Raw genomic sequence first — 17,656 nt, 5'->3', positions numbered from 1 at the left:
CGTAACTTCACTCAGAATACACATTTAATGTACATTTTAAAAAGCGTTCCTCTTACAAATTGTTTTTTTGCAATACAGATATACAGTACAATAGCTTGGAAAACAAGTTTAGAAAATGAATGCCACTTTAGAAAGACTACTTAAACCTATAACTGTAGAGTTCTGATATGGCTCTACCTTTTACAGTTTTTTTTACTGCATTGAAATCTGATCCTTCAACTGTTTCCACTGCTCTGGGTTTAGGAAATACCTTTTCTGCCGGGTTTTCGTTTCACTGTCTTGATCAATCCAGTATTTTCTAATATCCGTTAGGACTTTGCCTTTAAAATCATGCACACCTAGGGTTTTCAACCTCTAGGTGAGGCCTGGAGATCTCATGCTTTTACAACTGATCTCCAGCTGGAAGAGATCGGCTCCCCTGGAGAAAATGGCTGCTTTGAAGGGTGGACTCTGTGGCATATGAACACATGAAGCTGCCTTCTACTGAATCAGACCCTCAGTCCATCAAAGTCAGTATTGTCTACTCAGACTGGCAGCGGCTCTCCAGGGTCTCAAGCGGAGGTTTTTCACACCTCTTTGCCTGGACCCTTTTTTAGTGGAGCTGCCAGGGATTGAACCTGGGACCTTCTGCTTACCAAGCCACTGAGCCACTGTCCCTCCCCATAGTATCCTGCTGAGGCCCCTCCCCACCCCAAACCCCACCTTCTCCTGGCTCCACCCCCAAAGTCTCCAGGTGTTTTCCAACACAGACCTGGCAACCCTACAGACACACATATCTCATTTTACCAATCTGAAACATGTTCTCATCTTTTTGCTACTTTGTTTGGAGGAAGCCGTGCCTTTGGAGATTTCACTGGTCTTCTGTTTCTTTGCAGACTTTTGGGAGGCTGCCTTTTTTTCCTGTTTTGCCTTTTTTTCAACTTCACTGTCTGTATCACTGGCAGATGAGCTCAAAGACACAAGTTATTTTGATTTAGGCATAGTTTTACTGGACGTGCGTGCAGCTCTCTCCCCCACCTTGCCTCTCCTCTCTTTCTCTTCCATTCTCTATTCAGAGGATGCATTTTTAAATATACCTCTGGAAAAGCTTGACAAATGTACCTACCATTTGCTAGCTCGAAAACCATAATGGAAGCTTTGCCTGCACTTACCATGTGTCCAGTGGCCCTGAGAGTCTAGGGGCGTTTTCCCACAGAGCTTACCGCAGAGCGACGTCCCTCTTCACCGCGCAGCGTCTACGCGGATTTCCCACCAACTGCTCCGCAGAACCAGGAAGTGCCGGGCCTTTTGCGTCGCAAATGTAAACCGCTAAAAACCAGTTTACGTTAGCGACGCAAAAGCCGCGGCTCTTCCTGGTTCTGCGGAGCAGTTGGTGGGAAATCCGCGCAGACGCTGCGCGGTGAAGAGGGACGTCGCTCCGCGGTAAGCTCTGTGGGAAAACGCCCTAGGTCTTTGCTTCTCTGTCTGTCTATCTCTCTCTCTCTCCCTCTCTCTCTCTCTGTCTATCTATCTATCATCTATCTATCTTCTTCATCATCATCATCATCATTTATCTCTCTACCATATATTCCCTTTATTAAAACTTTTCACATACATTATCTCCTCCCCCCAAAAAAAAGAAGGAAGGAAGGAAGGAAGGAAGGAAGGAAGGAAGGAAGGAAGGAAGGAAGGAAGGAAGGAAGGAAGGAAGGAAGGAAAAGTTATATTTGAAATATTTGTCTAGCCAATCCTCCCCCTCAATGAATTCACCCCCTTCACCCTAGAAGTAAACAGCCGCAACATGGCCCACCTAGCCAAGGTCATTCACCTGATATATTCTCTGTCCCAGTGATTATCTAATTAAAATGTTGTTTAGCTGTGATCAAAGATGCGACCACAGACCTAGAACATTTTGACCCAATTAGTGGTGCATGCTTGTTTAGTTATTTAACAGCTTTAAGCATTTAGATTTTCCCTAAATGTTAGGCTTCACTAACTTGTTGAAGTCCCTTTGACTATTTTTAACAACTTTATAGACACACACTTAAAGATTTTTTAAAAGATTCGGCAACTGTCATACGTGAACAGAGATGTCTCACCACTGTGCTGGAAGAATTGTCAATAGGCTGGCACCTATGTGCACTGCTGACTGTGGTGCCCAAAAATCTATAGTTATTGGCAGAAAGTTAGAGAGAAAATAAGAGTTATTACTAATGTTAACTTACCTTTAGTTCCGGGAAGTTATTCTATTGAATTGCAGAGACTGTTTGAAACTTACATCTTTGGAAGCTAAAAGAATAGCTTACTTACTGTCTGCAACCAAATTTTTGATTGCAGCCAAATGGAAACAAAACACGGTGCCTACCCTTACACAATGGCACTCAAAGATTTGGCAACTCTACATCATGGATAAATTAACAGACCTGACCAGACCTATTATGGAAGCAGAGAACTCAGAATTTTTCACTGTACGGTACCCTATATTAGAATACCTTATTTGCCAAAGAAAAAAATCTCAGATATTGTAAAATTGTTACATTTATGGTAAGTGTTAAAGCATTAGTAACGTAAGACGCAAAAAGAACAGGATACAGCGCTACAATACTTTGCTAGATGTACAATATATAGTATTGGATAGTTATGCCACTTTTGATGTATATATTTTTATCTATGAACAAAGAGAGCTCTCTGAATGTTCTAACTAATGGCTATATGTATGAAAACATGAGATTACCCTAAGAAGTTTATTTGTTGCTGTAGAAAATTTTAATAAAATATGTTTTAAAAAGATTCTTTAAAAGATTCTTTATAGACATGCTTTAAAATCACGCTCAAAGATTCATTGTTATTTTTCTGGAGACTGTGTATTGCATCAATTGGCATCTGATGGAGCGGGCTTCCATCTTTGACAACTTCTGCTAAAATCGAAGCTTGTGACTACAAATGCTTATTTTTTTTTGTTGGAATAGACTGATATGGCTGCCTTCTGGAGTTCCTCCTCCCCCCCCCTCTTTTTAATAGTGGCACATTAAAGACTAACACAATTTTATTTCAACATAGACTTTAAAGGATTAGAACTTTCTTTGTTAAATGCAAGGTACTGACTCCTCACCTGGCAGACTTTTGATAAAGGATGCAAAATAAAAAGAAAAAGGCTTGGTCAATGGTGTTATGAAAATCTTTACATGCAGGGTGAAATGTAAGTATGTAACACTGAAATCCAAACCTGATACATCTAAAAGCCATTCAGAAGGACTATAATGAGTCATTTTGCTGATCTTGTTAAGCAGTCTCCTGCTTATACAGCTGATACATAATGACTAATCATGATTCGATCAAATCAAGCCTGAGTTCTCCCTACAAGCTAAAATGATCAAACTCATTGTATTTTGATCATGTCATGAGTAGACAAAATTCACTGAAAAAGTGAAAAATGCTCAGAAAGGTTCAAGCCAATAGGGAAAGAGGAAAACCCACCGTGAGATGGATTAACTAAATAGGAAGCTACGGCCCTCAGTCTGCAGAACCCAACGTGTTTTAATGATAGGACTTTTTGGAGGTCATTAGTTCATAGGGCTGTCATAAGTCAGAATCAGCTTAATGACATTAACACATAATGGTCAACAACTCCATTTTTGAGCATTTTGATGGAGTGGAGAGGAGTCCACACCAGATCCTCCATTTGAAGTTCCTTTACTTGTGAATTCTCTTAGTTAATATTGGTGATGTAATATTGTACAGAACAGAATTTTGCATCTTTGTTTAAAGTGAACAGAGGACCATTAGCTATACCATCAGATCCATCAGCGATGATGTTGTTTAGGGCAGAACTTTGAGGGAAACAATTGCCAAGTATTCAGCAGAACACTGCAAAGGGTACCGGCAAGGATCTGGCTATAGTCATAGTCATGTCAAGGATTTTTTTTCTGGAAAAAGAGGTACCAGAACTCTCAAGAGGGAAATGAAGGCGAAACACATGGGTACCCATTATGAACTTTTAAACAATTTTTGAGAATTTTGTTTCTACAAAGAAGTTCTGGAACCTTGTTCCACCATGTTCCCCCCCCCCCCAAAAAAAAAGCCCTTGTCATGGCATACACCATTATCACTTGGAGAGTCTAGAAAACATTCTTCTCTGCTCAATTACATCCTTCAAGGCCTCTTTAACCTGCTTGTTCCTCAGGCTATAGATGAATGGGTTCAGCAAAGGAGACACAACATTATTGAGAACACCCACCATCTTGCTGAGGTCCAAACTCCCATTCTTTGCTGGCTTGACATACATGAAAATGCAGCTCCCGTAGGTGATGAAGACCACAGTGATGTGGGAAGCACAAGTGGAGAACGCTTTTTGCTTTCCTGCTGAGGATGGGATGTGCATAATGCTTGAAATGATTTTAACATAGGAAACGATGGTAACAGTTAAAGTTCCCAAAACACTAAATGTGGCCAAGAAGAAATCCAGCAGTTCTAGAGACTGGGTGTTTGTGCAAGCCAATTTGACGAGTGGTATGTTGTCGCAGAAGAAGTGATTGATGACATTTGGACCACAGAAAGGCAAACGAAACAATAACACAAGAGGGACTATAAGGTACATGAAACTGAAGATCCAAGAACCCAGCACCAACTGAGTGCAGAATCGACTGTTCATGATCATCATATAGCGAAGGGGGTTACAGATGGCAACGTACCGGTCAAAGGACATCATAGCCAAGAGAAAGAATTCGGTGGTGCCCACAATGAAATAGAAAAAGGATTGTGCAAAGCAGCCAGCCACCGAAATTGTGTTGGTGCCAGAAGCCAGGTTGAACAAAACCTTTGGAATAGATGAAGAGGTGAAACCAATTTCCAAGAGAGAGAAATTTCTGAGGAAAAAATACATGGGCGTCTGGAGGCGATGGTCAAGCAAAGTAATGGAGATGATGAGGATGTTCCCCACCAGGGTCAGGAGGTACGTGATAAGAAGTAGCAGGAAGAGGAGAATCTGCAGCCATCGGATGCTGGTGAAGCCCACAAGGATAAACTCAGATACCGATGCAGTCTTATTCTCCATACTAGCCATTCATTTGTGTGTCAAATGCTGGGGAATATACCTTAAAGGGAGGTCCCTTCAATGATGCAATTCGTACATTCTGCTTCCAGGCATCATTTTGTAATTTTGTAGTACGTTTGGTGAGATTCTATGAGAATCACTGAGATGAAAGCCATCAAGAAGAAAATGGTTTAATAATAGTTCAGAGGACCATCACATTGTTTTAAGTTATTGGAAAATTAAATATATGTTGGATTCCATACAAAGTTACACAGAAAGGAAGAAAGAGGAAACAGAAGTGAGAAAAGGAATGAGAAGAAAAGGGAATGAAAATGTTCATGCTGTTCATTTGGAATGATAAATGTCTTCACTCAGGTCCCCCCCCCCTCCCCTTTGGGGATGACTGTTAACATTTATCTTTTTTTTTTATTTTATTAAACGATTTTTTGCATTTCAGATACAAAGAGAAGAGACGTAATCCAAAAACTAAAAAGAAAATCTACAAACAGTAAAATCTTATTACAAACATAGAACCACATGACCTAACTTATCAGGGAACATCATAACTCGACATGAGCACATTTTACAAAATTTCAGGAGTATAGATTAATCAAAAGAAAAGGAAAATTGCACCTTACAACATGTCACACTCTATATTCATTACTTCTAGGCAAAAAATTATTTTCACTCAGATAATCTATGACAGGATTCCACACTTCCTCAAAAGTTCTTATCTAAAGGGAGGACCAATGCAAGCAAAAATGGATTTTGAACTATTTTATCCATTAAATAGATTTCCCATATTTTCCCTGGCCACGTTTCTATTGTTGGACCTCTAGAATCTTTCCAGCATGATGCAATAACTAAACGGGCAGTCGTTACAAATTTAGCAACTTGGTTTGCTTTGATATACTGATACCTTTCCATATATCGAATAGACAGTAGCTGGCTGGCTCCGCTCATGATGGCAGGCTAGTCGAGGAGCTCTGCTCTCTTCCTCTAACATTTTGGCTTTATCCCATGGAATAATTATGCAGAAGGTTCAAAGAACACCTCCTGTAACAAGGAAAAATAAAAGCCAACAAGAAGGGAAAACAACGAACACAGTAAGTGCATATTTTTCTTCAAAAGAAGCCTTGTCGGTGCAGGAAGATTTATCATCATGTTGGGAAGGTGTGGAGGACACTATCCTCATGTTTATGAACTCTGTTGTAACTCCTGCTAATGAGGAAAACAAAAAAGACCAAGTAGTATCTGAAAAAATGCTAAATACAGCTCTGGAGCATTTAACAGATAAGTTGGCTTTGATGCTTACTCCAAGTTCTAATCAACTGCAAGAGATTACAGCAAAGCTTGACCTTGCAGCTAGTAACGCTCAGGAAGTTAAAGAACTGGCTCTTCAGAATGCTACTGATATTAATTCCTTACAAGATACATTACAACAGCACCAAGATAAATTGATCCACCTGGAATCGACTCAGAAGAGGTGAAATTTAAAATTCCACGGGATACCAGAAAATATTTGTTTATCAGAAGAATTATCTTATTTATTTATTTATTTTTATTTATTTTATTCGATTTATATCCCGCCCTACCCCACCGAGGTGGGCTCAGGGCGGCTTACAACATAAAAACCAACAGAATCCATTTAAATACATTCATGATAGATTAATAATTATAATTATACAATACAATATATAAAATACATAAAAACACATAAAACTTACTACAATATGTACTATGCTAACCTTCCTTAAATCAATTCTTCAATATTCCAGTATGAAATAATCTGGTGTTATAGATTGGAGTGTTCAGGCATTCTGATAGCAATTAATTATATGCCAGCCGGAAGAGGACTGTTTTGCAGGCCCTGCGGAACTGTTCAAGGCTCCGCAGGGCCCTCACCTCTGGTTTTCTGATGGATTGGCTTACCTCATTGTTGCACTTAAAAGAAAAACCACCTTCCTTTATCTCCTCTGCTTTTATAGTTGGAAGATACGAGACTATCAATCCCAAAAGGAAAATGTCAAGGGACATAATTGCTACTTTTGGGAACAAGGACATTAAGAAAAACATTTTAAGACTAGCAAGAGAAAAGGGCTCTCTGCTTCTTCAAGAAATCTCAGTTACGGTTTTTCCTGATATACCACAGGAGGCACGCCAAAGACGAAAAGACCTTAAAGAGACAGCTAGTGCCCTGAGAGAGGCTAGCATCAGGTACACCTGGCTTTCTTCAGGAAGATTGGCAGTCTACCACCAAGGGAATCCATTTTCAGCTTTTGATGCTGCAACAGGGAAAAGGCTACTGTGTGAAGTCCAAAGCAATAAAAGCCTGGAATCAGAGTCAGCTGGGAATCAGAAGAAGAGGAAGCGTATGCTAGCTACTCCTCCAGATAAGGAGAATTAGACTTGAGGGTTTTTTTGTTTCTTAACTCCTTAAGTATAAACATACTAATCTTAATAGACTGTGACAATGAGGTTCTGCCATCAAGGGGAATTATGGTAAATACATGACTTAGATATACTAATGGGAGGGTGGGATTGATGTCTTCTGGAAGTCTTTTTATTGGCTCAAGTTGGAAACACAGTTCACTGTGCTTCTCCCTTTGTTTATTTTTAATAAGGGGGGACTCCTGTTTTGAGCCATCCACTGTTAGGAAGAAATAAAGATTTTAGATACATGAGTTTGCATCAGTTTAGACTCTAACAGTGGTGGAGGGGCCATTTTATGGACTCCTTAATCGTTGGTAAAGACCAGCAAATCAGGGTAACTTCAGTGAATATTAATGGTATCAATACAGCAATTAAAAGATCTCATTTTTTTGGCTCATTTGAAGAGTGGTAAATCAGACATTATCTTTGTACAGGAAGCACACCAAAGTTCTGAGGCAAAATCTTTTTTAAGGTCAACTTTGTTCCCACTGCAGTATCAGTCTATAGGCTCTTCCAAATCTAGAAGAGTGGCTATCCTTATTTCCACAAGACTACGTTTTAAATTTGAAGCTTCTGAAAAAGATGATTTAGGTAGATATATTTTTGTTAAAGGGTGGATAGGCTCTTGTAAAGTAACTTTGGGTGAAATTTATGCTCCCAACGAGAATCAAGAATCCTTCTTGGAGGCTGCCTTACAAAAATGGACACAATTTAAGGAAGGTGCAACAATTATTGGGGCTGATTTGAACTCGACCCTAGATGTTATGAAAGATAAATCCCAGATTTCAACAAAATTGGCTAAAAGGAAGTCAATAAGTACTGAGATAGCTAAAATTCTACAGTCCCATATGGCGATTTTTGTACCTGTCTGCACGGGATTACACTTTTTTCCCATGCTCATAAGGTTAACTCAAGAATTGACTTTATTTTGACTTCCTTAGTTTTAAAGGATGCTTTAATATCTGCAGAAATAGGGCCAAAACTACTTACAGATCATTCCTGGGTCCATTGCAACTTAATGTTAAAAGAAGTGGAGAAATCTGAGGGGTTATGGAGATTTAATAAATCTTTCCTTAATAATGATGGTATTAAAGGCATGATAGTGAAAGAACTAAAATATTATTTTGAAACAAATGATACAGTAGAGGTTTCACCAGTACCGTGGGACGCATGGAAACCCTTTTTGAGAGGGAAATTGATTGCTTATTCAGGGGCTCTAAAATTTAACACCAAAAATAAATTACTACAAAACATCAAGAATCTGGAATCTATATATTCTAAAACATGTTCTAAAACAATATACAAATAATTACAAGCTGAGTGGAAGATTTTAGAGACATTGGACATCAATCAGATTAAAAAAAAAATAATTTATATGAAACAATGTTACTTGCAGAAATCCAACAAGACCCTAAGTCTATTGAAATGGAAAACTCAAAATATTCAAAGATCCAGAGTAATAGATTCTATGAGGAGTTTAGAAATGGCTACTTTAACAAAGTCAAAAGATATGGCAAATTTGTTTGCCTCCTTCTATTCCTCTTTGTATGCTAATAGCTCCATTGATAGGTTAGCTCTAGATCAGCTTTTTAAACAATTAGAATTGATACCTAATTTTGATGAAGCTGACAGAGCTTTTTTGAATCAACCTGTAACGGAGGAAGAAGTGGTGGAGTCAATAAAAGTTTTAAAATCTAACTCAGCTCCCGGAAATGATGGCTATCAGGCAGAGTTTTATAAATCATTCCATGAGATCTTAGTTCCATATTTCACCAGAAATTGTAATCATATGTCTAGGAGAGAATTACCCGCTCCATGGTCCTACACTACTATATTACCTATTGCTAAGGAAGGAAAAGATGAATCTCAGCCTTCCTCACATAGGCCAATCGCTCTCATTAATCAAGATAATAATTTTTTTACAGGTATTCTAGATCAAAGACTGAAATCTTTGATAAGTAAATACATACTTTCTTTATATTTTTATAATTTATATCCCGCCCTCCACTCCAAATCTCAGAGTGGCCTACAATCTCCTTTACCTTCCTCCCCCACAACAGACACCCTGTGAGGTAGATGAAGAGATTGGATTTATATCCCACCCTCCACGCCGAAGAGTCTCAGAGCGGCTCACAATCTCCTTTACCTTCCTCCCCCACAACAGAAATCCTGTGAAGTGGGTAGGGCTGAGAGAGCTCTCCCAGAAGCTGCCCTTTCAAGGACAACTCTGTGAGAGCTATGGCTGACCCAAGGCCATTCCAGCAGCTGCAAGTGGAGGAGTGGGGAATCAAACCCGGTTCTCACAAATAAGAGTCCACACACTTAACTACTATATCAAACTGGATCGATGATAGCAAATATGATCATCCTTAAAACAAGGACAGTTTGTATGCTGTTGAATGAGGGGAAAGTTATGGAAGTAGGACCAAGTAGCTTTGTGCTAAAGAATTTCTCCCATTAGTTTGAATTATCCAACCATTTCCATTTTAGCCCTTAATATATTTTATCTCTGCTGTTGTTTCCTTGGATTCTCTCAGATTTTCAACCCAAACCAGATCCCATTATCTTCTTCTTACATATATTTAGCATCACCGAATCCCATCTTTGAAATCTGGTATTGAATAATGTCCTTTTTACATCTACTACTCCACAGTTCATTGCTATGATCAGTACTTTTTAGTTCGTGCTCATTTTAGGCTGGATACGTATTCTGAAATACACAATTGAAATGCCCTTTTTATTTTTTAAACACATTATCATTCTAAAATCACTATGCAGACATTAAAAGAGATCCAGAGTAACTGGGAGGCAACGAACAAAAAATGCCAAAGGGGAGCAAAAAATGACTTTTTTCATAGGGCTTGATCCTATGAAAGACCTCAAAGTTAGCCTTTTATCATCATTTGTGTGGTGATGTCAGCCCCTTCCCCCAATCATATGAAATTGGATCCCACCAACATGTCTGCTGGTGGGAAAAAAAAAGGAGCACACATGAAGCTGCCGTAAACAGAATCAGTCCATCGGAGTGAATACTGTCTATTCAGACTAGCAGTGGCTCTCTAGGGTCTCAGACAGAGGTCTTTCACCTCACTTCCAGCCTGGTCCTTTGAATTGAACATGCTAGTCATTGAACCTGGGATCTTCTGCATGCAAAGCAGAACAACTCCCTCTAAGCCACAGCCTTGCTCCAAGAGAAGAAGAAGACTGTAGATTTATATTTCACCCTTCTCTCTGAATCAGAGTCTCAGAGCGGTTTACAATCTCTTTTATCTTCCTTCCCCATAACAATTACCCAGTGAGGTACACGAGGCTGAGAGAGCTCTCCCAGAAGCTGTCCTTTCAAGGACAGCTCTGAAAGAGCTATGGCTGACCCAAGGCCATTCCAGCAACTGCAATTGGAGGAGTGGGGAATCAAATCCGGTTCTCCCAGATAAGAGTCCACGCACTTAACCACTACACCAAACTGGCTCCTCAGCCGTGCAAAAGGGCTATATTTTGGATCACGAGGCCTACATCTTAAAAGGCTTATGAATTGGGGGATGCTATAAGGAAGAGAACTGAGGGAGAAACAGAGCAAAAAGCCTTGGCTGGTTCCAAGCCTTTGTGTTTTTTTCAAAACCCAATACTTTGTTTAAACATAGCTTTTAGGGCATCCTGAACTTGTTTGTTCCTCAGGCAGTAGATGAACGGATTCAGGAGAGGGGACACAATGGTGTTAAGAACAGCCACATATTTGCTAAAGCCAAACTCGCTGGCACCTTTAGGTTTGATGTACATGAAAATGCAGCTGCCGTAAGTGAGGGAGACCACGATTATGTGAGAGGCACAAGTGGAGAAGGCTTTCTGCCTCCCTGTCCCCAACGGCATGCTTATGACACTGGAAACAATATTGACATAAGAGACAATGGTGACCGTCAATGTCCCTGTAAGGATGAATATAGCGGTGATGAAATACGCAAGGTCAAGCAGAGTTGTGTCAATGCATACGAGTTTCATCAAGGGTCCTTTGTCACAGAAGAAATGGTTCACAATGTTCGGGCCACAGAATGGCATGTAAAATAATGTCGCGGCTGGCCCCAGGATAAGCAGAAAGCCTGCCACCCAAGAGCAGGACACCAGAAACCAGCAGATTCGACCATTCATGATGGTGGTGTAACGAAGAGGGTTGCAGATGGCCATGTACCTGTCGAAGGACATCACGGCCAGCAGAAAGAACTCCGTGGCTCCCAGGACAAAGTACAGAAAGAACTGCATGAAGCAACCGGATAAAGAGATCACCCTGTGGCCCGTGACCATGTTGGCCAGTGCCTTGGGAGTGATGGAACTGGTAAATCCAATCTCTAAGACTGCAAAATGCCGGAGGAAGAAATACATCGGGGTGTAGAGACAGCGATCCCTCAGTGTGATTGTGATGATCACCATATTCCCCATGATGGTCAAAAGTTATGTGCTGAAGAAGAGGGAAAAGAGGAAGATTTCAAGATCATGGTTGTCAGTAAACCCCAAAAGTATAAATTCTCTCACTCGGGAACCGTTCATTGTTCTTGGGACCAGTCTAAATGGAAGAGAGATGAATAATCAGAGAAGTGGTTTTATAGGTGTTTTAAATAAAGTATGGTTTTGTATGAGCTTTTAAATCTGTATGACCAATGCTAATTGTATCTCCATGAGGCAATGGTTCTATGGGATATAGAGAAGGAAGACCTGGCAATCCTATTTCCAAGGGTATCTAAACAGGATCATAAAATAAGCACTTTGGGTCCATGTATCAATGGTGCACAATCTCTCTTCAGCTGTATTCTAATCCAGCAGCTCTTTCAGAGAGCAACAAGATTTTCAGGACATGAGCGTCTGGCAAAGGGAGATTTGACTTTTGAAACCTCATTCCCTAAAAGTTTTGTTGGTCCCTAAGGCGCTACTGGACTTGAATCCAGCTGTTCTTCTGCAAACCAGCAAGGCGACCCTTTGAACATGTCTCTTCAAATTTTTTCATCCTGACTCAACTCTCAAGCTATAACTGGTGAGAAAACGTGGGCTGGGCTAGCCATTTGAATTTGCTCCCAAAGCCGAGCAATTTCACTGAGGCTCAGATAAGAATTGCCATTTGGGATCAAATGCACACCCATGTGCGCAGCTGGGTCAGAGTAAGCCACATGGAGATCTCTATGGTTTAGCAGTGCATGCTATGTAGAGTTACCCCAGTCTAAGCCCAACAAAATCAGTATGTTTAATCTGAAGTAACTCTGCATAGGACAGTATGGCAGACCAGGTAAAATATGCACACTCTGAGCAAAAAACTTAGGGTGTTTTCGCACTTACGTTTTACTGGCGCCACGACCCTCCTCACGCCGGCGAATCTGCAGTGATTTCGCACTAGAAGCGCCGACGCAGCCCATTGCGCCGGCTACTTCCGTCGCTAAGCCAGCGCAAACGGAAACCGCCAAGAAGCAGGAAAACGTTTGCGCTGGCTTAGCGACGGAAGTAGCCGGCTCTTTGGGCTGCGCCGGCGCTTCTAGTGCGAAATCACTGCAGATCCGCCGGCGTGAGGAGGGTCGTGGCGCCAGTAAAACGTAAGTGCGAAAACACCCTTAGAGTCAAAAAGATGAACTGTCTCCAAACAGCAGTAGAATGGCAGGAAAATATGATCTAGAAGGACGAGTGCATCTAGAGAGAAGAAGAGACTGGATTTATGCCTTGCCCTTCACTTGGAGTCTCAGGGTGCCTTACAATCTCCTTTCCCTTCCTCTCCCCTCAACAGACATCTTGTGAGGCAGGTGGGGCTGAGAGAACTCTTGAGAACTGCTCTTGGGAGAACAGCTCAGAGAAAATTGTGTCTGACTTAAGGTCAACTCAGCAGGTGCTTGTGGAGGAGAAGTGGGGAATCAAACCCGGTTCTCCCAGATTAGAGTCCTTGCTGTTAGAGCCAGTTTGGTGTAGTGGTTAAGTGTGTGAACTCTTATCAAACCGGGTTTGATTCCCCACTCTTCCACTTGCAACTGCTGGAATGCCCTTGGGTCAGCTATAACTCTGGCAGAGGTTGTCCTTGAAAGGGCAGCTGCTGTAAGAGTCCTCTCAGCCTCACCCACCTCACAGGGTATCTGTTGTGGGGGAGGAAGATAAAGGAGATTGTGAGCCACTCTGAGATTTGGAGTGGAGGGTGGGATATAAATTCAATATCTTCTTCTTCTTCTTAACCACTACAACAAACTGCCTCACTCCCAAGTACCATCTGGGTTTCTCCTTTACAAGTCTGTTGCTCATATGAACATATGAAGCGGCCTTATACTGAATCAGACCCATCAGTCAGTATTGTCTACTCAGACTGGCAGTGGCTCTTCAGGGTCTCAAGCTGAGGTTTTTCTCACCTATTTGCCTGGACCCTTTTTAGTTGGAGATGCTGGGGATTGAACCTGGGACCTCCTGCTTACCAAGCAGATGCTCTACCACTGAGCCACCGTTCCTCCCCAATATGTATCCCCCCCCCGCATATGTATTCTGTCTGCCCAAGTTGCCATAAAACCTCCAGCATGCTATTCACAAAATGATAACTCTGAATATGTAACGTTCAGCCATTAGCTAGGTCCTGAGTTCAAAAGTTCCATTGACTCACCAGGCATATGTTACGGATGAGAAGCCAGCTGTGAGACCCTCTAGACTCTGACAAAACTGCCCAAGCAAAGTGCAGATGTTTCACTGTCCAAGATAATTCTCTGATCCAGTAACCTTCTAGATCTTGAATATCTTTCAGTGGTTCTTTGCTTCCCAAGCCCACATGGTCTGTACTGGTAGTGCACATATAGCACTATTTCCTGGCTCCAGAAGTGAACAGAGAGGCAGCCTCCAGTGGCATGCGTCTATGTCTTTTGAACACAATGCCTTTGCAGAGTGCAAGAAATGTTACATCTTTCCTTGTTAGGGTGCACAGGGGACATTAGTCCTTCTCCCCTGAGAAGCACATCAGATGAGGCAAATCCATTCATTCATTTGTATTTTATTTACCTCATCTATATTCTGACTCTTTTGATGATACATGAGGCAAATAATGATTAAAATCATGCAGTTTTTATTGGTCATAATTTTAGTGCATCTCTCTGGTCATAAACAGAAACCATACCACAAAGAAACATATAAAACAACTAACAATACTAATCTAATTACTAATAATGTATTTTGCCAGGTGTTCAGGGTTTAGGGATCCAAAAGAGTCCAAATAGTTGGACTCCCATCCACTTTTTCTTGGTGGGCTTTTTGGTTCAAAAAATTACTAGGGGCTTCTCTGATGTTTGACCAATGGCACTGAATATTTCATATGTGGATCTGATACCCAGAGATTTTTTTTTCAGCTGACATATGAAATTATTTAAAAGGTCAAAAACAAATAACCAACAACAATATTAAAGTTCAAATACTTTTATTTCTCTAAATGTACAGTATATACAAAACAAGATTTATGTTACATCAATTCAATATATTAACAAAACTCAATATTTCCCAAAGGTCTTTTTAAAAGCAAACTACATTTTAAAGAGACTTTTAATAAAGTTACAGACTTTCTAAATCAGTGCATCTTAAAAGTATTCATTTTTTTACTCTCTGTGTGTGGTTGTGTGTACAATAAGGAATGATATAGTTGTAGAATCTGTGCAGTGTGCAGAGAATAGTCTCCATTTTTTCTGTTTTTCTGTTTGATTTGCAAAGGAGTCTTTGTTAGATATCTGTCCTAGCCCTCCCCCCCTCCATAACCATAAGATACATCCAAGCACTTCCCCCGCTTGTACCAGTATGGTTCTTGCAATCTATCTGTTCGACAGATTCTAATAACAGAGATGGTATTCATACAGCCTCTACCTAGGAAAAGTACAGTCTTTCTCTACAGTGATGACCAAAGCAGCATACATCATTCTCCTCTCACTTTTTTGATCTGCACAACAACCTTGTGAGGTAGATTAGGCAGAAAGATTGTGACTAGTACAAAATCACTCAGTCAGCTTCCACAGCAAGAACCTGTGTCTAGCAGATCCTGTCATAGGGAGGCTGCTGCTGAACAATAGCTAGCAGCCAGGCTGAGGGTAGCCAGCCTCGAAGTGTAGCCTGAAGATTTTCTGGTATGACAACTGAACTCCAGACAACATATATCTCTCCTCCTGGGGAAAATAACAGCTTTGAGGATAAACTCTATGGCATTATATTCAACTAAGACTCTCCCTTTACTGACAGAACCAAGTGTGGTTGCCTATCAACAGCCTCTGCATAGCAGCTTCCCTAGTAGCCCAATCCTTGTCTGTCCTGGGGTGAGGCTGAGGGGAGGAGGGAGGGAGAAAGTGATAGGAAAGAGGTGTCAGCCATGGCCTCTGAGGAAATGCTCCCAGTGGGGCCAGGCCTTGACACCTAGTCACATTACCACCTTCATTTCCTGTCTCTTTACTGTTTCCCCACCGCTACCTGCTTTCTCTTCTGAATGCCACAGTAGGTGGAAGAAAGGAGTGGACTCAACCAATGGAATGCAACAGAACTTAAATGGTGATTGATTGTCCAATGGCTGTGCTCAAGAGTACACACCACAGCCAAAGAAAGAGCCAGAAAGCGCCAATATGCTTGCATCTCTCTCTCTCCTTCTCTCTCATCTATCCATCATCTATATATAATCTCTCTATCATCTATCTATTGTGGCAACGAGAAAGTGCCAATGTGCAAGATACTGGAAACAATGTTGACATAGAATGGTAACTGTCAAGGTCCCGATGAGAGAGATTGTGGCAATGAGGAAGTCCATGAGTTCATATTCATCTCGAAATTAACTGCTGTCACTTACCTATTATTATAATTGTGGTTATAATTACTGACAATTCTTCTTTGAATCTTCAAGCTGAAATGAGACTTTCTTCAGTAATTTTTAGTTTCCTTCAACAAGAGCTTCACCACAAAAGAGACATAAAGGTACCTGTCAACTCAGAAATGATAAATCAGACTGTCTACTTTCTCAAATTTTCTGGGTTTAACCTTCAAAGTGACTAATTCTTTTCTTTAAGCTCAGTGAGAGTATGCTTCAATGAGATACTCTGCAGAAGGTTCATACAGAACTTTTACAAAACCCAACCCCCTGTCTACATAAAGTTCGCAGGGCATCCTGAACCTGCTTGTTCCTTAGGCAGTAAATGAATGGATTCAGAAAAGGAGACACAACTACATTAAGAATCGCCACTGACTTGCTGAAGTTGAACTTACTGTTGCCTTGAGGCTTGATGTACATGAAAATGCAGCTGCCATAAGTGATAGACACCACAGTGATGTGGGAGGCGCAAGTGGAGAAGGCTTTCTGCCTCCCAGTAGAAGATGAAATGTGCAAGATGCTGGAAACAATGTTGACATAGGACACAATGGTAACTGTCAAGGTCCCAATGAGAGAGATGGTGGCAATGAGGAAGTCCATGAGTTCAAGTAGGCTCGTGTCAATACATGCAAGTTTGATCAGGGGTCCGCTGTCACAGAAAAAATGGTTGATTGTGTTTGGGCCACAAAACGGCATCAGAAATAATGCAACTGCTGGACCAAGGATCAGTAGAAAACCTCCAAGCCAAGAGCAAAGCACCAGCAGTGAGCAGACTTGACCATGCATTATAGTTGAATAGCGAAGAGGGTTACAGATGGCCACATATCTGTCAACAGACATTACTGCCAAAAGAAAGAACTCTGTTGTCCCGAAGACAAAGTACAGAAAGGACTGTGAAAAGCAACCAGATATAGAGATCCTCTTATGGCCCATGGCCATGTTGGCCAATGTGTTTGGAATAATGGAAGTGGTGAACCCAATCTCTAAGATTGCAAAATGGCGGAGGAAGAAATACATTGGGGTGTAGAGGTGGCGGTCCACTGATGTGATCACAATTATTGCCAGGTTCCCCATGATGGTTAAAATATACATCCCAAAAAGAACCAGGAAAAGAAAGATTTCAAGCTTTCGGTTATCCGTAAACCCCAAGAGAATAAATTCCTTCACCATGGTGCTATTCATAATTTTTGTATTACTCTAAAAGAAACAAATTATAAAATTAGAGATTTGTTTAAAGGTGTTTTTCGTATTATTCATCTTCCATAAAGTTAATGTTACCATTATTTGTATCATGAGATTCGTTGGTTTAATGAGGGGTTGCCAAACTGGACACTGGGGAGGGAACTATCTTTTTTCATACATGCCTAAACCTTCATGCTTTT

The 17,656-nt window shown here is 40.9% G+C and overlaps 2 protein-coding genes and 2 pseudogenes across 2 annotated transcripts; all 4 read right to left on the bottom strand.

Moving 5' to 3' along the window:
* Window positions 1-192: 192 nt before the first annotated feature.
* LOC132583028 (activated RNA polymerase II transcriptional coactivator p15-like) lies at window positions 193-981 on the bottom strand (annotated as a pseudogene).
* Window positions 982-4,084: 3,103 nt separating this feature from the next.
* On the bottom strand, window positions 4,085-5,041 carry LOC132584031 (olfactory receptor 6E1-like). The gene has a single exon (XM_060255804.1). It carries the CDS (start codon window positions 5,039-5,041, stop codon window positions 4,085-4,087), a length of 957 nt encoding a protein of 318 aa, XP_060111787.1.
* A 6,015-nt stretch (window positions 5,042-11,056) lies between these two features.
* On the bottom strand, window positions 11,057-11,983 carry LOC132584146 (olfactory receptor 6E1-like; annotated as a pseudogene).
* A 4,485-nt stretch (window positions 11,984-16,468) lies between these two features.
* LOC132584045 (olfactory receptor 6E1-like) lies at window positions 16,469-17,456 on the bottom strand. Its single transcript, XM_060255830.1, has 2 exons — window positions 16,553-17,456; window positions 16,469-16,473 (listed from the first exon to the last, which is right to left on the bottom strand). Exons 1-2 carry the CDS (start codon window positions 17,454-17,456, stop codon window positions 16,469-16,471), a joined length of 909 nt encoding a protein of 302 aa, XP_060111813.1.
* Window positions 17,457-17,656: the final 200 nt, after the last annotated feature.

The sequence above is a fragment of the Heteronotia binoei genome, chromosome 15, assembly GCF_032191835.1.
Source record: "Heteronotia binoei isolate CCM8104 ecotype False Entrance Well chromosome 15, APGP_CSIRO_Hbin_v1, whole genome shotgun sequence".
Classification (NCBI taxonomy): Eukaryota; Metazoa; Chordata; class Lepidosauria; order Squamata; family Gekkonidae; genus Heteronotia; species Heteronotia binoei.
This window is presented reverse-complemented; position numbering and strand designations above follow the sequence as displayed.

Bases quoted from the DNA above. Each gene is read 5' to 3' on its own strand.
- LOC132584045 (XM_060255830.1), bottom strand. From the start codon at position 17,456: ATGAATAGCACCATGGTGAAGGAATTTATTCTCTTGGGGTTTACGGAT.
- LOC132584031 (XM_060255804.1), bottom strand. From the start codon at position 5,041: ATGGCTAGTATGGAGAATAAGACTGCATCGGTATCTGAGTTTATCCTT.